This window comes from Miniopterus schreibersii (assembly GCF_964146895.1).
Source record: "Miniopterus schreibersii genome assembly, chromosome: 6".
Lineage (NCBI taxonomy): Eukaryota > Metazoa > Chordata > Mammalia > Chiroptera > Miniopteridae > Miniopterus > Miniopterus schreibersii.
Window position 1 is genome coordinate 77,552,501 of NC_138107.1, and position 24,837 is coordinate 77,577,337.

General features: G+C 43.3%; 1 protein-coding gene across 4 annotated transcripts in view; it reads left to right on the forward strand.

Annotated features, from left to right (window-relative positions):
• PHACTR2 (phosphatase and actin regulator 2) overlaps positions 1-24,837 on the forward strand; it is a gene marked incomplete at both ends in the record, with an annotated part of 197,920 nt that overhangs the window by 32,942 nt on the left and 140,141 nt on the right. The window contains one exon of one of the 4 annotated variants that reach the window (XM_081141281.1): positions 23,920-24,379. The exons of 2 other annotated variants lie outside the window; for them this stretch is intronic. In XM_081141281.1, the coding sequence (XP_080997407.1) occupies positions 24,367-24,379 (13 nt within the window). Of the gene's footprint in view, positions 1-23,919; positions 24,380-24,837 lie in introns of those variants that run through there. One more of the 4 variants, XM_081141277.1, reaches the window with a different exon arrangement.

Below are 24,837 nucleotides of genomic sequence, written 5' to 3' on the forward strand. Positions count from 1 at the left end.
TACCCTTGGAAATAGAATAGTGATTTATAGTTTATATATCAACAATCTGTTTTTTATAGTCTTGGCAATAAACTGCTTTGAAAAACACCAGTTTATAAAATGGCATTCAGAAAGACAGATTTGGAGAAAAATCTCTCCCCAGCTGCGGTTTGCAGTTGGGACACTAGATGGAGCAGTGGTTTTACTGATCAGCAAGCGTCCGGTCCCTCGGACACAGGCTGACTGTTCGCACTTAATGGCTTCTATTCAAAAGACAGATGTACCTATAAATACGTGATTCGAATTCTTTTCTCTTGTAAAATACTACAGCCATTGTGAAGCAATATTAGATGAATTCCTTTTTGTTTTTAACTACTTAATGTTTATTTATCTTCCAATCTATTAAAACCATTATTGGGCTGTTTTGTTAAATGAAAAATCCAGTCCCTCTTGGGGTCAGTTGTTTTCAGAGTACAATTGATTCTTAAGTACATTAAGTCTTTCTAAGTGGACATTTGTTTTCAATTTAAAAGACACAGTCTGTGAACAAATGTTCAAAAAGATTTTAGAAACTTTTGAAGAGTCGCTGTTTTTAGCTAATAGGGCATAATCACATTTCTGGAATGAGATATGTCAGAGAGAGCCAACGCCCTGGCTGAATTGAGTGTCTTTTAAGTTGATGGCCAACAGAGCTAACGCAGATGTTATAATGTATATGTCCATAGGGCTTTTCTTTATCTTTGCTGGAAATTTGGAGCATCTTCAAACTTGATGTCTTTGCGTTAGATTGCTCTTTGTGGCAGGATCTGCAATCCAAGCCTGAACCTGTTTCCCTTGACTCAGACAACACCCAGGGGGCACCAGTGAGAGATGCTGTTGTGTGACCCAAGGCTCTTGTGACAGAGCTTGGGAGGGCTCTCCTTTCCTGCATTTTTGGATTACACATTTTACAAGTCAGAAGGTAATTTTCTATTCCTGAAAAGGAAGTTTGCTGAATTGCATTCATTCATAAAGGACCCGTGCTTAAAAATACAAGAAAACAGAATGTTTGCCAGATTTTAAATTTATTAACTTTTGGACTAGTGTTCATTACTACCCAAAAAGGCTTCAAGTGAAAGATTTATTTCTAATATTTAGTTTTTCAGTTTTAGAACATATGTTGTAAGAGGTAATATTTATTCTTTTAAAGTTAATAACCTAAAATTCTTTGAGACAGACCAAATTTTCTGTGCCAGAACTTATAGTGTAGGTATATTCTACTTTAAAAGCCGTAAGCCGCCCCCCCTCCCCACACAACACAAAAAACTTCTATGTCAAATTATATATTTATGTCCTTTAATTTTGATAAGATGCATATTTCAGAGTTTGTGATTAAACTTCATAGTTAGATGAACTTTTTTTGAGACGTTGAATGGAATCTAAATATAATTTTTTATTTAAAAGTCATATTTTAAGTCCACCAAGAATATTGTTATGGTGGATCTTCTTCTGGCCAAGGAAGAATCAGCCAATCAAATTATTTTTATTTTTAATTTTTTTTTGTGCAAAACCTTGAGCTAAGCAACTTGGTCTGGTTCCTGCCCCCCAGAAACTCACGGTCAAAGGCATCAACATTTTGAAATAAACTATTACATAACGTGGGGAAGTTAAAGTATGATTACGAACAATATGAAAGGTGAGTTAAACAAGGTAGGAAAGTCTTTGGGAGAAGGGAACATTTTGATGTTAATGTGTTAACCTTAATCTGTTAGAGATTGTGTAAAATTTTGATTTTTTTAAAAAAGGTGTAAAAAAAAAAAAAAAAAAAGACCAAGGAGAAGAAATGGGCAGACTCGTTGGGATGAGAAAGTTCCAGGTGAACTTTCCGTTTGGCTGGAATGACAGGCGAGGAGGAGGGAGCCAAGCAGACACCCCGAGACTCTTGTGCGAGGCCTTGAAACGCAGGCTGCGGCTTTGAACCACAGCTGCTCAGCAGTGAGGAGCAACTGAAAATGTTCAGACGCCAGTGCTATCCTGAAAAGTCATGTTTGTGAGACATGACTCTGGTAATCACGTAATAGATGGGGGGAAAGTGAGAGAAGAGAGACTCCCAGAGAGCTGTGAACCACCTACTCAGTAGCTTAAGTATGAAACAGTCCAGCCGTCAGCAAAGGCCTAAGGAGGACGGCCGGAAACAAGGGCTACATGGGAGGCGTGGTGAGGGATCTGTGGAGACAGATATGTTATAATATAACAGACTGTGCAGATGAGGACTCATTGTCCATCTTTCTAAATTAGTCTAAGTCTGGTCCAAGACACCCATCCCTCATTTGTTTTCCAACACTGGTGAGACTCCCACCATCAGTCTGCTTGCCAGGGCGCTCGATGGGGAAGGGGCCCCACTCTCTGCCCTTGTGGTTACTGTCACTGCTGCTCCTTCACAGGCCATTACAGTCATGTGCGGGGCTCGGTGACTGTTGGAGATGGCCCCCCAGCCCTGCCATCCTCACGCTCTAGGGTGGAAAAGCCATCACCAGCTTTATTTGACCCCCCTTTTCAATGCCAGGCATCATCCACCATCTGCCCCCTTCTTGGATAATGTAGTTTAATTCAACTCTTGTTGGTTCTTGATTTTCTTCAGGGAGGCCAGGCAGCAAATGCCTGGCCCCAGGCTTCCCTGTGCATAGGGTTGAGTAGGGTAGTGACGTGAGGATGTGCAGGTTTTTCATTGCACTGGAGCATTGGCCATGGCAGTATGACCTGAAGGTCAGCCTGCACGCTGCTTGGCAGGCTCCGCAAACCTTTTAAAAAGTTTTGCATAGAAAGAAGCCTTCAGGGAGGTTCTGATCGAAGGAAAGAAAGTATTTTCATTTGTGGGTGGCTGGAGGTAGGTGATTCTTTAGTAGAAAGCAACAAAACCCAGCAAAAACACATATTCTAGCCATTTACTCTGTTATGTGTATAGTGTTTAACTAGAGTTTCTTGCCATGTTATTTTATTTCATTTCTATTTAAGGTTTAAAACAGGTGATATGATAATGCTAACCAATACCAAAGAAATTTTACTAGATTTATCTCCACAAATTTTTAAAGATGTTTTTATTGATTTCAGAGAGAGGAAAGGAAAGGGAGAGAGATATATAAACATTGATGAGAGAGAAACATCAATTGGCTGCTCTTGCATGTCCCCTACTGGGGACAAACCCACAACCCAGGCATATGCCCTGACCGGGAATCGAACCAGCGACCTCCTGGTACATGGGATGACACTCAACCAACTGAGCGTCACTGGCATGGCGCCACACGATTTTTAACATCCATTCATGATATATTCATTTAGCATATTATTATCATGGGCCTTCCGTGTTCAAAGGATAATGGTAGAAAATGAAGATAAAACAGTGAGGTGGGTTCTCATGGCTCCTGTCTTCACTTAGTTTACACTCTTGGGACAAAGAGAGACAAGGAACGAGGCCAGTGGACAAGCGCGGTGAGCAAGCATGGGGCGCCCACAGGTCGGGCGAGATCTTGGAGGAGAAGCTTGTTCGTGAGGGACAGTAAGACCTGGGGCAGGAGAGGGGAAGGGACCTCTACTGCCGACAGTGGAACCCGCCTCAGGCTGGAGGAGAAGCTCCTTTCCCGGTGCAACAGGAGGGATGCAGGAAGGATGGGGGTGTGTGTTCATTGTCTGTCTGCTGTGTAATAAACAACCCCAAACGTAGCTGCTTCAAGCAATGCAGCTGTTACTTCTGCGGCTCAGGAGTGCAGGCCTGTGGCTGCCGTCCCTTCCACACTCGGCTCAGCGGGGACCTGCTTCCCGCACTCACAGGGTTGTCGGCAGGATTCTGAGCTTGGGAGCTGTTGCACTGAGGGCCTCGGTGCCTCTCTGGCGGTGGTTCAGGAGGCCACCCTCAGTTTCCCGCCACATGGGCCTGCCTCTCCGTAGGGCAGCTCCCAGAGAGAAAGCGAGACGGGACAAGCAGGATAAAAGCCCTGGTCCTTGTGTAACCTGACCTCAGAGGCGATCTCCCATCACTTTTGCTTGACTCTGTTCATTAGGAGAAAGTCCCTTGGTCAGCCCACGCTCAAAAGGAGGGGATGGCACAGGGGTGTGAATGCCAGGAAACGGGGATCAATGGGGACCTTCTTGTAAGGCTGCCTACCACTGCGCGGCTAGGTGGGAATCTGGTGGCAGGAAAGCAGAAGGAGCTGTCTGATGGCTCCCATTTCTTCTGTGAGGTAGGAGGACAGTTCTGTTAAGGGCTGTGGAGAGGGTCCCAGCTTGCTGGAGAAGGGCTGAAATGACCATTGTAGGTCACAGAAGAGGGAATGAACCATGGAGACTTCAAAGCAGTGCTAAGCAGTTTAGAGCAGCCAGGTACAGACCTTGAATGTAAGAGGCACAAGCCACGTGGCTTGTGTGGATTTTCCCAGCAGCTCAGGGGAAGGTGAGAAAAGGGCAGACAGTTGGATTCATATCGTTTTTGTCGTTGTGGTTGTTCAGGCGGGTGCCACTGAAGGGCAGGAGGGCAAGGCCAATGGAGTGAGAGCGGGGAAATATGGATCCTAGGGTGTAAACTGGGTAGGGAGGGAAGGGAAGACTGGAGGTGATAAAAAGAGAAATAAAAAGGAAGAACTGCAGGTCTGGAAATATCCAAGAGGTAACTGAGTAAGAGAATTAGAAATAGAAGAGCTCGAGGTCCAAGAGTAACGTGATGGGATTAATATTGTTTAAAAGCGGTGGGGTGGAAAAGGGCCGCAGTGTGGGTGGCTGAGGGAATGTGAAGATAAAGGTCACTGAACATGAGGCATTCAAGTAATTGAGAGGCCGAGGTGTTGGGTGGGTGACCCACATCCGTGTTGAAGTGGCCCAGGATGACGAGCGGACTTGGAGTGGAAGTGACACTGAGCTGGGCACCAGCACCTCTGGGGAGTGACAAGAGGTGTAAAGACTACAGGTGGCACCACTCCTGGCAACACGGCAGACTGGGTATCCTGAAAAACACTCTGTTACAGAATGCCTGCAAATCAGAGAGTCAAAATTAGAGTCATCCTTTGAAATGTCTAGGGGAAATTTCCAAAAAAGTGGTAAATCCTTCAGGGGCCGAAACCAAAGGGAGTTGGACCCCACTGAAGCCACTTCCACCCTCCATCGACGTCCTGGGGCCTTGGGTGATGTTCTCTAGTCTCTTGGCGATCAGAGGATGCGGTCATCTGGTTTCCCTCTGTTGACTATGGCATAAGCCCTAGAGATGTCTCTAACTGGCCTGGAGAGTAGGGGTGTGAGGTGTGACGATGACAATAACAAGCCATTGCCCCTCACTTGCTGACCACCAGGTCCCCTTTAGATGAACACTGTTTCTGCAATTAGACATGGAGATGGCAAGGCAGCTTCCTGGGCATTGGCTCCAGGATCTTGGGTTTTAACACCTGGATATGTCACATAAACCCTGGACAAAGGGCTGCACCCTTGGTAATAGAGAGAGATAGAAAAAAAAATCTGTCATTAAAGGGACATAAGGAAACTTACTGGTTTCCGCCTAGGCTGCGATGGAAAAAGACCTCCCATGAAAATGGGACCGAAGTCCCATCCTCAGAGGTTGGGGCTAGAGATTCTGCTACTTATTTATTTATTTATTTTTAAATATATCTTTATTGATTTCAGAGTGAGGAAAGGACAGGGAGAGAGAGAGATAGAAACATCAATGATGAGAGAGTCATTGATCAAGCCCACAACCGGGCATGTGCCCTGACCGGGAATCGAACCCTGATCGCCTGGATCCCAGGTCCACGCTCAACCGCTGAGCCACGCCCGGCCGGGCTGTGCTACTTCTTTAGGTCTGTAAATGTCACGCCAAGCGAATCACTTTAAGTGGTTCTGGACTGGAGCACCATGGGCCCCTGGTACAGCCCATTGCAACTCCTTTCATGCTATTCCCACACAATGCTCAACTGAACATGAGTTCACAGATCAAAATTACAAACTACACTAGCAAACAAGTCTCAAGGAGAGGCCATCAGAATGAAATTAAGGTAATAGGAAATCAGGTTCCAAATGATCAGGTACAGACAGTGTATACCAGCAGGAAGAGGCAGGTAATTTGATTCAATGGCAGGTATCTGGAAATCAGTTTTGCTGTTAAGAATTTTTAAAACCTTAAAAGCTTTTATTTCCTTTAATGATTTGATTCCTGGAACTTTCGATTAACGAATGATCAGGTATGGATATATAATGATACTCATCATAGTGTTACTCATAATGCTAAAAACTTGGAAACAATCTTCCTCTTCTAGAGCTGGGCAGTGAATAAGTAATAGAAATTATAAAGCATTATTCATATTTATAAACAGTTTTAATGACATGGGAATGTGCTTACAATATCATGCAAAGATTTAAGAGCAAGATCAAAAACTGCTTATTACACATGGCAGTGTCCAGCTCCCCAAATTATTTAGCTAAACAAAAATATTTTATTGTTTAAATAGGTATTTAATGTATTCAGCAGTGGAAGAAAGGGCATAGGAAAATCGATGGCCTTGCCAAGATTTTGTTGAAGGATTCAGCTGTATTGAAAGAGAAAAGTCTACAAGGAATTGAAGTATAAAAATGTATAAGTAATAGTTTGCACAGATAGACTTCAACTTCAAACTCTGATGCACTTAAAACATGCAGTCTACATTCACATCCTTGAATTAGAAACACCATACTGAATCTTTCTATTTTGGATATGAAAACTCCTCACAGGATGTAGGAGTCAGTGAGTTTCTGTTCCTGTCTTTGAATGTAATTATGTATCAACTATTTATGCCATAGGAGCCAGAATGTGGGCCACTTAGGTACCGATGATTTCACCATGACTCACAGTAGCAATAAAGAGCATTCCTCCACAATCTCCCCATCTTGATGAGCCGAGAAGGTTCAATATTTTTTACTAAACAGAGATTTGGTTAATGAAAGCACTTGTCATACCCCACAAAGATGGATTACAGAAATGCATGCTAGCAGCTATTCTCAGATTGCCATCTGCAAAGAACCATCTACAAAGAAAACACAAACCCCTCTTCACTTTTGACGTGGTCAGAACATTGGTTTACACTCCCGAGGTTTATCCTGAAGTTGCCAGGTGACACAATGATATGTTTGTGCTTTGCTCAATCACAAAAGCAGGGCACTGACTATAGAATATGAACACCATAGAATTGAGCAATAACAGAGCTGTAAGTCACCTCTGTCTTGACTGGAAGGCGGCATGTCATAATGGCAAGAGATAGTAATAGGTTCACATCTGCCATACCACTTAATTCACTCTTGTAACAAGTGTTTATTGAGTTTGAGCCTTAATATATGTCAAACATCCTACGTACCATGGATACAAATTTTCAAAAGATGTGGTTTTTGACCTTAAGGAGATAATGTGGATTAAATGAAGCCATACATGTAAAGAGACTGGCAGGTAGTAGGGGGTCAATGAAGATTAGTTTTCTTTCCCTTTAGGATTATATTGCTCACTGGAGGTGGTCATGAGTCAAGGCAGGTTGGTACAGCAAAGCAGAGGGAAGTCCTGGTGTAGGAGGCATACTCATAGGCAGGCAGGGAGACAGGCAGCTTCAGGGAGAGAGCCTGCCAGTGGAAAAAGAGCCTCAGCTGCCCTTTGTAAATTTACTCCTTTATTAAATTCTTATTAAGAATATCCTGGGGGCCAGGCAGAGAAGGAGCAGTGATCAGTAGACACAGCCCCTGCCCTCTAGACCCCTCAGAAGTCTGGAAGCCTCCTTTGAAGGAATTCTGGTTACTCTAGGTCCCTCCCTGGGTATAGTGTCTGACACCTATTATTGTAGTCCAGGTATTTTTCAATCAATCAATCATCAATCATCCAGTCAATGACTGTTTTGCATCTAACATCTGCTAAGTACATAAGCTTCCAGACTAAGCTTCAAAGCTTTTGGGTGGGGAACTTGCAAAATTAAACTATCAGTTCTAGAAAAATTACAGTATTAGGCAGGTAATTAAGAAAGGGATTTGACCTTAGGAACCAATTGTTAGAATTGAGGTAGATCAGCTCTTGGGATCCAAGCAGTAATGAGTAGTTGGGACAGAAAATTGGAGACACAGATATGAACAGCAATCAGTGGAAAAGTGACCTGCTGTCTGATCTCAGAGTGTTGGATATCTGACTCCCTCCACTGTACATATAGAAAGGATTGGTCCCAGCTACCACTTCAAGGGAAGATCAAGTGGCCTCAGTTCTGGAGGAAAAAAGGTAAAGAGAGAAACAAGCAGTGTCTGGTTAAGGCACCACCTTATCTCCAGTCATGGCACCAGATAGGCTGGCTTTACTGGATGGCTTCCCTGGAGACCCTGAGGCAGAATTTCATTGGCCTGGAAGACCTCAGGAGATTCAAATGATGTATGGGGTGTGATGCAATTATTCCCCAAGCCTTGGTCAGTTGCTACTAGACAATGTAAGAAATGAGCAAATGTGTACTATTTATCAGCATAGTGACAAAACCTGGCTCAGTGACTGTCAGGCTCTGGATGATCATTTTTGTCTTTGCTCTCATGGGGACAGTAAGTACAGGGTTAGAGGGAGGGCCTGAGTTGAGGGCAACAAATTCCTTCTTGGGGATCAGAGTAATAGGCAGGTAATAAAGACTAGGACTCCGGCACCAGGGTAGAACAGAAGGTATGGCTGGGAGCCATGGAGAGGGAGATGCTGGCATTTTCCTCTAAACATAGAGAGCCTGACTGGTCTTTACCAGATCAAGGAAGTCCCGCCTCTCTAGGCTTGCTAGTCAGAACTCAAGTGAGAGAAACATATGAATATTTAATCAGCAGTTGTGTGGTAGATGGGCGGGACCAGGATTTGGCACTAAGCCTACACACTGAGGGGAACTGGAGAAGAGTCTTCATAGGCTGCAGGGACTGAGAGTGGGGCTCAGCTGGGTGGGAACCATGTCAGCACCCGGATGCAGGTGGAGTGCGGGGAAAGGGTATCCGGGCAAGGAAGGATGTTGGAAACCCAGCTAAGTAGTGTCAGGAGGCAGGTCTGTTCCTTGGAACAGGATTCCAGCCACCAGGAAGGGGTTGGAAGGCAACTTGAAGTCTGGGCTTAGATTGATTTAACACAGGCGAAAATCTCTGTTCCAAGTAGAAACTGAGATAGCAGACAAGGCAAGGAGAACACATTGGAAATGAGGAACCAGGTTCACTATTAACCTAGGGCTGAAGGAGTGGGGAATTGGATCAGAACCAGAGTTGCTAGAGCCTCTTACCAAGCAGGGTACAACATGGGCACCCTGTAGCTCAGGGAGCAATACAGGAGGCTGATGGTGTCACCTTGGAGGTACTGGGTCCAGAAAAAGACTAACCAGGACTGGAAAGCAAGCACAATGAAGGCAGGGCTCTTCCCTTGTTATCAACAAGCTGGGCACCTTATAAGGGCTTGGCAAGTGTGAGTGAATGAATTACACTAGTGACTGTCCCCCAAACCCTCACAATGATGTGGAAGAATGAGACTTCTTCAAATGTTGATTGGGCCAGAGAATTAATGTCCAAATGAGGGCTGGAGGTGGGGGCTGTGGATGAGCCCAGCAGCAGGGGATTTAAGCTGGGACGAATATTGCATCATGGAAGGAGCAGATTCTTTTCTCTTTAAAACAAAATATAAACCTTGGGAACACATTATCGTGTGCTTTTGCATCATATTAAATGGTAGAGGAGTTTTTCTTTTGGATACTTTTAAGAGCAAATAGTACCAATCGGCCACAGCTCAAAGGAACCATGGTATGTCTGATTGTGAGTAGACCTCACTTGGGTCCCTCATGCTGCATTTGCTGAAACCTGTCTTCCTCAGAAGTTCTGGAAGTTTGCACCCTGTGTTTGGCACCCTGTGTCACAATAGTAAAGATTGTCCAAATCAGCATATTGCGATTTTTGTAATTGTGGAGTCATTTTTTCCTGATGCTAATTAGCTAGCAGTTTCAACTCATTAGCTGTTCTTGGTTTGTGAAGTCCACAACATCTGCATGAAGACAGATAATCATCTATTAGCCATGGTGGCAAGACATGGTGATTATTCTAAATTTTAAATCAAATTACTTAGCTGCAAGTATAGAAAAAGAGAGAATTATAATGAAGACTCAGTTCTGTTCTATAGCATTTGAGTTTTTAATTATTTTTCTAAGAAATCACACTTTATTTTTTTTGACAATGAATGTGATGCAAACATTAAAGAAACATTTATGGACTATCTGTGCCCCATTACATAAGTAAGTCTATAAATTATTTCTGTCCATGTAATCAAATATGTATGTTAGATAAACTAATATTACCCAAGCTTTTATTAAAAAAATGCAATCTGGTGTCATTGTTAACTCATTTCTCAGTAACATGAAATGGTTTTTGGTTGTGATCTATAATGGGATAATTATACCAAAAGCCTGTTAGCAACTCATGCAAGATCAAGTTGAAAGATTAAGTCTGGAGTCTGTTTACAAAAAGCCGGGATACTTTTTCATGGCGATAATCAACAAACTAATGAAATATTTGAAAGCAAGAAAGTTGTTTTGAAATTAAGAAACACTACTCTTTCATCCATCCCATAGGAACTTCACTTGCGGGGTTATTTAGAGTAAAACATTAGTCCAATACTCAGCACAAATTCCAAATATTACTGGCAGTGAAAGATCTTGTAAATCCTTTTATACTTAATATCATTGATCTTATAAGTGTAGATAGAATTACAAGATCCCAGTTTAGAAGGGTTCTGGCATTGACAAATGTGGAAAAATTGTCCTAGCTATAAATTGGTACTTAGTAACTCACTACATTGTCAGTAGAAATATGTGTATCTATAAGTACTAAAGTTATATAATATGGAAGAAATAGACCTCATTGGCCCAGTCCTTCAGGAGACTTCTAATTTAGAAAATGCAGCCAATTTTCCCCTAAACTTCGTTGGGGTCCTACATGTAAAACTAATCAAAGTAGACCTGCTTTGATTAAAACAGTTGAGCTTTCTCAATGGGAGTCAGATTATCTCTGAGACACCACCAAGGAATATCATAGGGTCTTGCAGAGTAGTGTTTGAAAATCATTAATTTATACTAGATGCCCCAAATGTCAGTCCTCTGACTAAGACTTTCCTGTAATCAACCCAAAGAAAGCAGAGGAATGAAATAGTGAAGATAAATGTAAGAATTAATGAAAGAGAAGACGAATATATGAGGATCAACAAAGCCAAAAGTTGGATCTATGAAGAGACTAATGGCTGTGACACACCTGGAAATGTCCATGAGAGAAAGAGAAGAAACACAAAAATAAACAATATTAGAAATGGAAAATGAACAGACCTATAGAGGTTATAGGGATTAGAAGATAGCAAGAATATAACAATTTATAACCTTGAAAACAGATTAAATGTACATGTCCCTAAAAAATTTAACTTAACAAAACTGGCTCAAGAAGAAATAGAAATTCACAAAGTCCTATAATTATTAACTAATTTGAATAAATGATCAAAATATTTCACCAGACCCCAAAGATTTTACTAGTGAATTCAACTCAGCATTCAAAAAACAAGTCATTCTAATTGTACTAGTTTGCTTGGGCTGCTATCGCAAAATACGACAGAGTGGATGACTTAAACAACAGAAATTTATTTTCTCACACTTCTGGAAGCTAGAAGTCAAAGATCAAGGGCGTTGGGAGGTTTGCTTTCCTCCAAGGCCTCTCACCTTGGCTTCCAGATGGCTGCCTTCCTATTGTGTCCTCATATGGCCTTTCTCCCACTTGGGGGTATCTTTGTGTGTGTGCAAATTTCCTCTTTTTATAAGCACACCAGCCAGATTGGATTAGGTTGTACCCTAAAGGCCTCATTTTAACTCAGTCACTTCCTTAAAGGTCTAGTCTGCAAATACAGTCATATACTTATGTACTGGGGGTTAGAACTTCAACATATGAAACACAATTCAGCCCATAATGCTAATATTTCACAAACTTTTATATTATAGAAAATGATGAAATACATCCCAACTCATTCTAAAGCCTGAAGAGAAAATGACAGACAAACCTCACTTATAAAAGTAGATGAAGAATTCCTAGACAAAATGTTTATAACCGAACCCAACAATGTATTTACAAATATAATAATCATGCCCAGGTTGAGTTTATTATAGAATATTATAGTCACTAAAACTCTATTCTCAGTCGTTAAAATTCATGGTAACAGTTTAAAATTGATTAGTTTGCTGGTACTTAGTGATTTGTAAAAAAATGTACTTATTTGAAAATATATTTAATTTACATAAGACCTGGAATTTGGGTGGTCTTATGTTCATTAAAACCTATGGATTTTTAATAAAACTTATTTTTACTGTGGTGTCTTCCCTGTATTTGGGAAGATACCAAAATTTTAAATGTGTTGCAGATGACTTTGAGGAGCTCACCGCCATGAGGCTGAAGGATCCGCATTCAGAAACACATCATAGTTTTCACACAAGTCCTTTGGTTGAGTTGCTCAGAGAGAATGCCAGTCTCTGATTTCTTAAATGTAATTTTGGAACAAACATCTACCAGCGTGTGGCTGCTCACATCTGTTATTTTAAGACGCTAATCAAGAAGAACATAGCGTCTCACCTCCCCCATGTTATTTATGTGACTTTACATGAAACAGTGTTCGAAGCTAATTACAGGATCCTGGGTTGCACAGTCAATAGGCATTTGTGATCCCAAGTGGGTGCTATTGAAGAAGAGAAAGGAAGGAAATACCACCAAGCAAAGGCCATTCAGTAAACTTTTTATGCTTAAATATCACTCCAGGAGTTCAGCTTTCTAATGGGATTTATTTTTATTTACTTACTTAGTAACAGGAACAGGCTGTCTTATATGTTGTATCTGAAGATCTAAGAAACAAAAGGCCTTGCGTCTTAGTAGCTGAGGTTAATGTGGTAAAGAAATTCCGTTCACAAGCCCGGTCTATTGTGGTGTCTTTGAGTGGGCGGGTTCATTGCTCCCTTGTGTGGCCTCATCCTGTCCTCCAAGCCCAGATGGCCGTCCTGCCATGTGCTTGTCACTAGGTGGACTGGCTGAGACCACAGAAGAAATGGAACAAATCCACACCCACTGGCAGAAAAATCTCTACATTTATATCCCACTGCCAGCAGGCCAGTGTAATTATATTTGTACATGAAGGACAGTGTTTCTTATAATAATTGTCTATAAGTTTTTGAGACAGTATTTTGAAATATGAACATATTTTTTCCTGTAATTCTTTGCTCCTTGTGATGGATGCCCCCTTTAGCCTGGCAGCTGGGGCCTCTGCATTCACTTCCTTAGGAAAGGGGGACAGAGCAGGGTACAGAGAACAGTGAGGCCAGCTCTTGGCTGGTGAGTTTCGAGAGCCTGGGCCTGGCATGAGATAAAAGACTGGAAAGAATTGCTTGAGAATAATCCTGGAGGCAGGCACACCCAGACACATTTAGGACACTCTGGAGTGACCTTGCATCAAACACGATGAGGAAGAAAGAGAAACATCTGCCTGGTGTTTAGGCCGGTCGCCTGAGCGTGTCGTCAGGCGCCCTGCCCCGCAGGCCGGTACAGGAGCAGAGGACAAGCTTGTGCAGCCAGGGGCCCTGACGCAGCCTTTCTCCCGTCCGGGGGGTGAGAGCAGCAGAACGCTTCCAAGCGCCCGACCAAGAGCAGCGTGAATGTGGCACTCAGGCCACAGACCCGAGGAGGCTGAGTTCAGGAGGGAGGCAGGGCACAGCAGCGCCTCCATGGGCCTCTGGCCTAAGGCTGGTGAAGGTCAAGTGGATTAGGGACGGCTCGCAGGACTCTGGTTAGACAGAGGATGGCCCGGTGCTGCGCTACCCTCAGAGACGAGGAGTCCTAGGAGAGGTATGTGCTGCCTGGAGCCCTGACCCTTTCCGAGGCCATGCCTTGGGACCTGGGGTCCTGGAACTCCTGGTCCAAACTCCTGATCGGACCGCTTCCAGGGCCCGCCTGGGCTGGTGCCCCAGCCCCATCTTTATGAGGACGTGGGCAGACTGTACTGCTGGCGTTTGTACCCCAAGACCACTGGGGTCTCCTGGGGGGGGCTGTTTGTCTGGTGTGTTGACATAAATGTGGATGCAAGTGTGGCTTGCAGCCCTCGCAGTGCAGGGCAAACCTGGGGTGGGCAGAGGAGGGTGAGCCTCAGGTCAGAGCGGGCTTTCAGCATGGCCATGTTCCAGGTCATTATGAAGGTATATTTGTCTTGGAGGGTAGAACACATTTTTTAAAAAATATTTTTTTTATTGATTTGAGAGAGAGGAAGGGAGAGGGAGAGAGAGAGAGAAACATCAGTGAGAGAGAAGTATCCATCGGCTGCCTCCTGCACGCCCCCTGCTGGGGATGGAGCCTGCAACCCAGGCATGTGCCCTGATGGGGAATTGAACTAGTGACCTCTTTGTTCGTGGATAAATGCTCAACCCCTGAGCCACACCAGTCGGCGATAGAATGCGTTTTAAGTAACGGTTTGTTAGCTTGATTTTATAGCTTCTGCGTATTTGGACACGTGGGGTGTGGACTTCCACCAGTGTCATGCGCTTGTTTTATCTCTGCCCCACGGTGGCTTCTCAGGGCAGTGGCCTGTGCGCCGTTGAGCCCCTGTCACTCTGCTCAGTGCCCCGCCTGCATCTGTCTCAATGAGTGCCGATTGAATGAATTTGTAAAATAAGTGTGTGTTTTTGACAGCTGTTCATCTGAAAAGCCATTCAAGGTTAACTACCCGTGTTTAGAACCAATGAAAATATTCTGGTGGAATTTGGATACAATACTCGGGAACTGGCATAGATTGAATGCCACTAATCGTCTTCCACAGGAAGACAGGGTGTCGCTGCTGCTGCCTCCGAGGAAGTGAGACAGGGAAAGCCCTCGGCTTGAATATGGTCCAGGGGGTAAGCCCCGGCTTCGGCCTCGGCACTGGCCTTGGCTAAACCCAGCTGGCCACACTCTACACCCTCTAGAGCTTGCCATCCACTGCAGAGCCAGCAGCCTGTGCTTCTGGGCATGCCAGGCTTGGCTCCTGCTCCTGTGCCCGGAGACTGTGCTGGCGCCGTGACAGAGGACTTGGACTCGGCCCTGCTTTGCTCTCATTAACCAGGCGGTGGGTGGGGTGAGTGGGTCTGTGGGGCTGCCTGACACCGTTGGGCTCCCTTCTTCCAATTCGCTTGCTTTAGCCGAGCTTCTCTGCAAACACATCAGCTGAGGGAAGACAGTCTGAAATGAAGACTATTACATAGTGATTTTATGAATAACATAAACTTCCTAACGTCAGTCTTTTCCTGTTACCTTTTCAAACCGGGTTTTAGAAGCAAGCTTATTTTAGATTCTTGTAGTAAGAACAAACTTAGAAACTGCTATAAGGTGTGACACATTTGATGCAAAATTTAGCTGGATAAGGAATGATGTTCCTCATTAATAGGTACAATTAGGTGACGGCCACTAAAATATATATGAGCTAAGGTAACTATGTCAAATGGCACGCTCAGGGTTAATTAGTAAAGGAAGGAGTGTAGGTGATAAACTTCTGACATTCTGGCTTTATTAGGCATGAACCTAAACGGAGGGGTTTGTGCCACGTTTACTTGTGGAGGTTGTTACGTTTACTCGGCTCTAGGGGAGTTTTTTGGTCTGTTGAGCAGAGCAGACAAGGCCCAGGACATCTCCAGGGTCATGAGCATTCTGTGTTGCTGACTGGCTTTGGAGCTTAATTATTTAAATGTTTCCAGACTCAAATGACTGATGAGCTAACATATTTTTAATTAGGACTTTCACAGAGCAAGCCATACGCTGTGCCCGAAGCAAACACCGCAGACTTGCCTTGATGAACTCATGCGAACTGAGAGTTCCATGCTGTGTGTTGTATTTTGATGTTCACATTTTAAATTGTAAATTTAAAACTTAATTCAAATTTTAAGGGAACAGTGCCCTACCTTAATTCTAGTCCCCAGTGAAGGCTTCCATGAAGATGACCAGAGTTTGGTTGTTTTTTGAAGAGAGAAGGAACGCTGTTAGAATAAAGAAAAAGAATGTTGCCAGGGCGTTCTACTTAATTTAGCCCTCTAAAGATAAACAGGCTGGTGAATCATGGCAAGCTGATGTTGCTATTTTAATGCTAATTCTGCAACCTTTTCCTATTTCCTGCCTGTCTATGAGTAGGTGGGTTATAGGTAAACTCACTCAGAGAAGAGTTTGTTCCTATCAGACTCCTTTTAAGTTTCCCCGTGGTTCAAACTATTTCTTATGTAAGCAGTAGCTACCAGGGGCTCTTAAAATAGTACTTTCGAGAATAAGAGCATATCTGAGAATTATCCAGTCTGCAGAGATTATATAAAGTTAACACAGTTTGCTAATCATCAAACTGAAGTGATTTAACTATCCCAAGCGAATTCCAGATAGTTTATAGCACTATGCAAATGGTAATTGAATCTTGACCCGTCGGTTCTGCAAAATTGACCATGGAAAATACTTTTCCTGTCCCCAGCAAAACAGATCTGGGTATCACTCTTGTCATGTCTTAGTCTTTTTAGCATATGTTCCATTTTCCAAGCTGGGGGTGGTTAACTGAGCGGCTCATGCTTCCTCAGAAGGTTTACCAACTAGTGGTTATTCCTGTCGTAGAGGCTCCCATCTACCTGGGCTTCATTAGCAAAGAGATGGTCTTATGTATGTCTGTATCAGAGTATTAGTAATAAATAATTACAGCAAACATTCCTGAGCGGATAATATAGTAGGTTTTCAAGCAGTGAATGGTTTTTGCTATAGAAATACCAAAGCTCTCTGTAAGAGTCACGGCATCCAACGGTGAGGACTTGCTGCGAGTCCTATGAACTCACTCAGCTGGCCCACACCCTTTCTGTCTCTGTCTTGTGTCCTGAGCCAGGTCCCATTGCTTTCAGAGCTGCCCTCACTCCTGCCTTCTTCCCTCCTTTGCTTTTGCTCCTGGTATCCACATGAAGGCCACGTCACTCTGCTGTATACTCTGGATCTTTCTTTCTACCCCTTGTGTTTGGTTTTCCCCTGTGTTCTCATTGTCCATAATGTGGAAGAGCACATTCATTTTTATCATTGTAGGAGAGGAAAAGGAATGACTTCCAGGAAGATACTTACTCACCCTAGCCTCCCTGAGATGAAAGAATCTAAAATAGGCTTGCTTCTAAAACCTGGTTTGAACAGGTTATAAGAAAAGACTGACTTTAGGAAGCTGTATGTTATTCATAAAATCACAAGGGTCCTTATAAAAGAGAGGCAAGAAGGTCAGAAGAAGAAAAGGCACTGTGACAGCAGAAATAGAAATTGGAGTGATGTGGCCATAAGCCAAGGAATGCCAGCTGCTTCTAGAAGTTGGAAGAGACAAGGAATGGGTTCTCCCCTGGAGCCTCCAGAAGGAACTGCCCTGCTGATACCTTGACAAGCCCTGTAAGGCTCATTTCAGACTTCTGACCTCCAGGGCTATAAGAATAAAGCTAATACAGATGAAAATACAATGGGAAAAGTGAGTTGAAAGCAGAACTGTGAATCCAGTAGAGAAGGCAGCCAGAGGATGGCTAATTACTTCTCTAGGAACAACCACTGGGGCTCCCCATCTTGGCCCACTTCCCTGCTCTTAGTTAGAACTTGGTTAGCCCCTGATTGTGATGCAGTGCCTTTCCTTGTCTTGCCCCTCATATCAGAGACAAATGTTTATCTCATTTTTCCCCCCCATGGCTCTCAGGAACTTCCCTGCAATTGTCTTGGAGGAATGACTTGGCCTTACATTCCTCAAAGACTATATGTAGCTAGATGTTTGCTAGGGTCCTAACAAATCCTTAGGTGGCTGGTGTTGATGCTCACTGTTACCTGTGCCAAGTTTGGTGGCCTGAATGGCCAGTACCCGAGATTCCTCCCTAGTAATTAATAGCTAAGATCTTATCCTTTACTTCCTTAGAACAGTGGTCTTAGTGGGAAAATCCTGAGAGCTTAGTTCCCAGTTAAATCAGCCAGGCATGTGTTGATTACCTTCTGTGTACTCAGCATGTTGCTCTAGGTGTCCTGGGGTCATACAAAGACTCAGGTGCCTCCACTTCTTCTTCAATGCCTGGAAAAGAAGATAATAGCAGCATGGTGACAGAATCATTTCTCTAATTTGCTGGCTAAATAAGTATCAGTACTTACCATTGTTTCCTAAGAGATGGCAAAGTGTACTTGTGTAGGAGGAACCACAGTTTTCTTCCGGCTATTTAAAGACATCCAGTGGAAATTGATGAATGAGTGAAAAAGTGATGAGTACTTTAGAGGCATGATGGGATTTTCTAATTGGTGAAATATGAAATGGCTGAACTTGAGAATGGGCCTTGTCTTACCACGATGTCTGTTTATTTATCCACACATCACTTAGGTGGTCATGCATCCTTCTAAACACAACTGCTGAGCACTTAGTAGTGTTCTCAGAGTCATGAAGACTGACTAGATCCCTGCTTTCATGGGCTGTATATTGCAGCAGAGGTAATCAATTTATGATTAATAAGGCATTCCAAGAAACATCTTGTTACAAAGAAATGTTTAGCCACTTAAATTCCAGTCACTCAGAGCCTAGGATACCTTGCCTGATGAAACCCAGCAAGATATCCCATGAAAGGACTATTTTTGGTAGCTAGGTGGTGTTGCCCTTGCCACCCTATAGGAACAGCTCATTAAGACCCAGCCTAAACCTTTTCCCCTGTCCATGCTATCTAGATAACTGAAACACCACACCCTTTCTTTATAAAATCATGAGTCCAGGAGGGATTTGAGAGGGTATCAGTTTATTCTACTGACTTGGGCACAAATGCTTTCAGGAGCCAGGTAGGTCTTGTAGGTGTGTACAACTCAATCTAAGGCAATAGGGTATGGTGGGGACTTTGGCAAATTGAGAGTATATGCCTTGACTAACACTTTCAAGGTCTGGCCTGACCAAATGATTATGTGAGAAGGCCAGCTTTTTATAGACTGCCGGTTGGCAGCCCTTGATTGCTCATCTTAGAAAACAGTAGTCTGACCCCCTTAAAGCCTTCTAGAGACAAGCATCTTTGTGAGTTTGGGGCACAGGCTTCTCTCAATCAAGCCAGCATGCACCTGCCTGCCATCTGCCGGTTGAAGGAAACTTGCTATTTGGTTTGGGTGGGCACCTGTCATACTTTCAGCTAAGTGATGGCTTGTGGAGAAAACTTGTTCAGGTTGTATATCCCTGGATCGGGTTCTGTGAAGTAGTTTTTCCTTTTGTTTGCTGGTTTTATAGCAGTAGGCTCCTCCACAAGCAGCTGTAACTGCCCTTTAAGCAACAGGCCCATGGATGGAGTCAAGAGCACCCTTTTGCCAATTACTCAGCACCAAATCAGACAAGAGCCTTCCTCTACATTCCGGTGACCTGGTTGTCTGCTGACAATTTTTTGAGCACTAGCCATAATAAAGTGTATGTGAAATTGCTGAAAACTGTTTTTAAAATCTTCCAAGTGATAAATAAATTGATCTGGATAACGGTAAGCATAGATTATTCTGCTTTGATTTATAGATTTATAACTTAGCTTCCCTTCGGAAATAATTTTTAAATTCAGCATCTTGTCTCCTGGCACCTACGATTGCTAATGAGAAGTCTGTGTTGGTCTAAATGCCATCTCTCTCTTTCATTTCCGAGATTGCCTTGGAGTTTATTTTCCACAGCCATCTAGTCTCGTCGCGTATCCACCTTTTTTATTTCATAGTTTTCTGTTGTTTTTCATACACATCTTATTCCATTCTTGGTTTTGGGGATTTATACTCCCACTGCCCATCCAGGCCTTATAAAGACATGGCTTCTGGAAATAGATCAGTAGTCATTTTTTATTTCCCCGTTTATGTTATTGAGTTGGGGAGCCCCGTTCAAGCAGCCCTGCAGCCTGGTTTTGACACCTCCTTCCTTGAGTGGAGCTCTTTTAAACCCATCTCCACATCGGAGCCGTGCACCTGGCCTCCTGCCTCCAGCACAAAGCACTGTGAGCACAGCAGGCCTCAGTCTACAGCTCAAGAGCTTTGGGCTCCTTTCTAATTCATTTAAGTGGTTATCTAACTTTTCAAGCCCAGCTGTGACTTACCTATTTAATATTTGATCTGCCATCACTATGTGTTTGGAGCAGAAGGGTGGTGTCCAAGCGTGGACTCACCAGACCACCTTGACCAAAAGTCCAGACATGTCAAACGGCTGTGTCTGAAGGCTACAGCTTCGTTAAGGCCTAGGTGCCAGGCAAAGCTCCGAGTATGCGGGGAGCTTTCGTGGCCTCTGCGTTAAGATGTTATTGAGTCTGTGTGAACGGAAGACATACTCTAAGGACCATGTACAAAGGAAGAGAAGCACTTTAATGAGTAATTCAGGAGACCCCTCCTCCCCATGACACCAGAAGAGAAATCTCAAAGGGAAATGGGAATAATAAAAAACAGGGCATGTCAAGCAACTATTGTCCTAAAATCCAGATAATAAAATATTAGTTAAATGTGTAACTGGTTTTTTTTTTTTGAGGAGGGGGTTGCCCAGTTTTTCCTGGAACTACTCTCTGTTGCAAAACTTTCTCCTGTGCACTTTTTTATTTTTAATAGTTCAGGGATTTGGTTTAGTACTTAGGAGAGTTACCAAGCACTTTGCTCCATGCAACTATCTCTATCTGATAGCAGTTCTTGTAAAAGCAGTGGCCAAATCTCTTCAGAACAGATTTCCAGTAGAATGTTCCCAAAGGAACTTGGGAGCGAGCTCGACTACTTCCTAATCGGTAATCAATATTCTGGCACTTGATTTCTTTGTATGAATCAGAAAGGGAGAAGGTCTGATGAGCTCACCCAGGTGTCCAGGAGATCTGCTGGGCTAAGCAATATAATTATGTGGGCAATTCATTCTCTTAATTTTTTCATTGCAAGGAACAGAGTCTTAGCTTTGTAGAAAAGGACTCCAATTGGCCCCCTGAAAGCCAAACCATTTTATTTTTAGCCTGTGATCCTGGAGTTGCCACACCCCTTGGAAAGTGTTCCAGCCTCTTATTCTGCACAGCATCCACTTGAACTTCTCTGGGTCTACCTGGGCTCAGATTTCAGTCAGAAGAGCCAGAGCATGATTGCCACCTACCCTCAGCTCTTCCCTGTGTCCCCAAAATCCAGGTAACTTTCTCACAGAAAAGTTAAGGAATATTATGAAATGAGAAAAACTTCTCTGGGAAGCGAAGACTTTCTCTTCTTCTTTGAAATTGAAAGAGAGAGACCAATAGTTTTTTGGAGAAAGATATGAGAATGGCCAGCTGATCACCAGGTCCTCGGTGATGCATCTGAAGGTGGTGCTGGATGCCCCTGGTAGCCTTGCCCCTGCCCCCTCAGCTGGTCAGACCCAGAGTCACGAACACCTTACGGTCAACCTCAGACAAACCGTCCCTTAAAACCCCGGCCGGGGGCAGGTCGTAGCCTCCTCTCTGTCGGTGGAATCTCACTGAGGGTATTTTGGATGCAAGTGCTCCGAGATACCATTAGCCTCAAGCAGATCAGCCTGATTCTAAGAAAGCTGAGGAATATACCTATGGGGAAGTTAATAAAAAATGGGAACTGAACTCATATTTAAAACATGATGTCGAACATTAGGCTTATTGACGCTGCTGCTATGCCATACAGCTTCTCTGGGCCAATGAGAAAGAGCCTGGTGAACGCTTTCTACTCAGACGTTCCCTAATGAGTGCATGTTAATATGGGTCGGAACTAAATCCAGGACGGGCCTGGCTTCTCCCTGGAGCTTGAGGCCACTCAGTGGGGTTTTTCACTGTCACTTTGCCTTTCTGGTGCCAGGTAGGGACAGTGGTGGTGCTGGGCGGCAAATGCAGGGAGACAGGAAGCAGATGTGTCCGTGGGAATTTATGCAGTTTTTAAACACCCCCATCTCTAACAGACACTCAATATTAGTTTCGTTTAATTAGGCCCCTCTCTGTGTTGCCCACCCCTTGTTTATGTCTGACGTCATCAATAGTTAGAGAGGTTCGGGTACTTAGCAGGTGTGAGAGGGAGAGAGGGAGTTCCTAAAAAAGGAAGGGGGCCCTGTGGCAAAACACTAGAAAGGATTATTTTCTACCCCTTTAAATCGCAAAATTAGAAAGGTAACATATGCCTATATTATATATTATGGATCACCCCCAGCAGGATCTGAACAGATTCCCGTAACCGATAACATCAGAATTTCTGTAGCAAAACATAATATCCTAAGTGAGATAAATAGAGATTTTAAATAGCCTCACATCACTTCTGCTCAGGTTGTAACACTGATGCATTTAAGAGGCAAACTTAAAAAAAAACACCACCAAAAAAACCTTAAGATTTTCAGAAGGTTTTGAATTTTAGAATTGTGTATGAGATTGTGGATCTTACATAAATCATATCATGAATTAAGCAGTGTTTAATGTTTAATGGTCTGGCCTTGGAACCCAATCAGTGTTTATGAGAAAAAGTGTTTTTCAAATGACCAACAAAACAAACGCTGGAACACAATCCATTTGTAATATTGGGGACTGACTGTATTAATAAAAATAACCAAAAGCCACATTTTGAACTGTACACAGCCAATAGAAATACATTTATATTAGTGTACACTGCCAGCAGATGACACTTATTAGCTACTCCTTTCCAGAATCTCAGTCTTCATGATGTATTTTCTCCTTCTCTTATATTTTGTATTTTCCTAACTCTTCTCTTTAATAAAAAAAAAAAAAAAAAGTTAGTCTGCCCTAGATTTTCTCCTTATGACACTCTGGGTAGTTAGCAGTCTTAATCAGGGCAGGAAGATGAGGCATGGAAGCCACAGTGATTTCAATCTTAAGGGATCCAAGCATTTTTTAAAACATATGAAGAATTTTTTTGAAATTAATAGTGATATGTCCTCAAAATTGTGTGACAGAATTAAAAGAACAGGAATAAAAATCTCAGGGCAAAATCACTGAGAAAGTCAACCTTTCTGGGAGGAAAATACTTCTGTACTACTTATGATATCATAAATGAAGTATTTTGCTTAAACAATAAAGGAGCCCCAAATCCATAGGTAAACATGAAATTACATTAAAAGGAAAAATATTTAGAAGCTACTGAAATGGAAGACTAGATTCTGAATAATTTACAAGTGGTTTGTCACTAGAAATTCCAATGGCATAAAGAAATGCTAAGCAAATGAATTGCTTTTTAGATTCAACAACCCTGCGGAACAATAACACCAAAAACTGTTTTTTAAAAACTCGTCAAAGTAAAAAACCTGTAGAATCTGACTGTACTGGGATTCATTGTATCAGAGGTCAAATGAGGCCATTGTAAATTTTTTTCACTTTCCCTGAGAAAATGCAGAAAATACAGAGATGCTCTCCCCACCCTCTAACCCCATCATAACAGCCACAGGGCGTGACCTCTGATTCCCTCGGCACTCTGGCCGTCCTTGTGCTTTGGTGGTGTCAGCAGCTCTAGGTGTCTTGGAGGGTCGTCCTTCTATAGCCAAATTAAAGAAAAGAAGTGAAATGGGTTTTCCTGGGTTAGTCAAAGCAGTGTTCTTCATCCTCAGATCCCTGTTACGGAAATGCCTACGGACTTTAGCGCCCCTTGATATATATGGCCATCATGTCTTGTATGATTAGTGACATTTATTAAAAGTCCTCTGACTTTCTCTGTTAGGCTAGGTGGGCAGGAATCCTGACCAGAAATAGAAACACTGGTCAGGAAGAAAACAACCAAAATGCAGGACTCGGCTTCTTAGCACGTACTTGGAGCAGAAAATCTGAAGATAGCCTTTGTCTTAAAATGTTTTATCTGCTCTTCCTTGCTTGTCCCCAACAGCAATAACAACTACAAGTAAACTGTAAAATTTCACATTGAAAAGTTGTCCAGTCATTCGTGAGATGAGTGACGAAGACCGGACCCCATTTCGACCAGCTGCAGAGAAAGGATCGTGCATTGTGTTTTCAAGATGCCTTTCTACCTTTCATTACCTCTGCCTCCCTGCTCAAGTTCGCTCTGGCATCTTGGGGAGCAGCCCTGCGCTCTGCATAGCCTGTGCACGTCTTTTCTGAAACGTGCAACACACTCCACGCTGCAGTGATTTTTTTTTTTTTTTTCCTCTCCTTTGCTTAGAACAGAGGTGAAAACCCCAGTGGATTCAATTATCCACTTGATAGGCTCAGTCTCTCTTAATCAGCCTGTAATGGACCTAATGGCTGTTTGTCATCCTTGGAGATATAAATTTCCTGGCGGCGTCTCCTGCAGACAGTGCATGGAGTGTGCTCCGTGTGCCAGCGGGGACCGGTAATCAGCAGACGGGCAGGGTGCTTCGTTAGCCGGCCGCAGGCTGCAGAGCTCGCTCGCCACTCCCGAGACATGGACAATGCCGGTAGGTGAAGCGAGCGGGGACCCTTCCCGCCCTCCGGCTCCCTGGCCGTCTGCGTCCTTCCCTGCAGGATGTCTGTCTATGTGCGAGTCTTGCTCTGTACTTTAATGTTAAAACCGGGAGGCATGGCATGTGCGAACCCTGCCGCATTGTCCACAAGGCGATGTGTGTGCTTTGAAGTTCGGGAATTGGGAAGGCAGATGATAATTCCACAGTCACCTTTGGGGAGACTGCGCTGTTATTTTATTTAGGCTGCAGAAGTGTGCCGTTGGATCCCTTTGTGCTCAGAACAGTGTGCTAGAATGCATGCAGTTAATGAAACAACTTGCGAAAGGGTGGCAAAAGATAGATGGAGCTAATGAACTGAACACAATTTTTTTTTTCAGTGTTAGCAGTATGAACTGTGTAATAGCAGGTGAATGCTTGTTGTCTGAGGCTTAGTCTTCATGTTAGGATGAAGG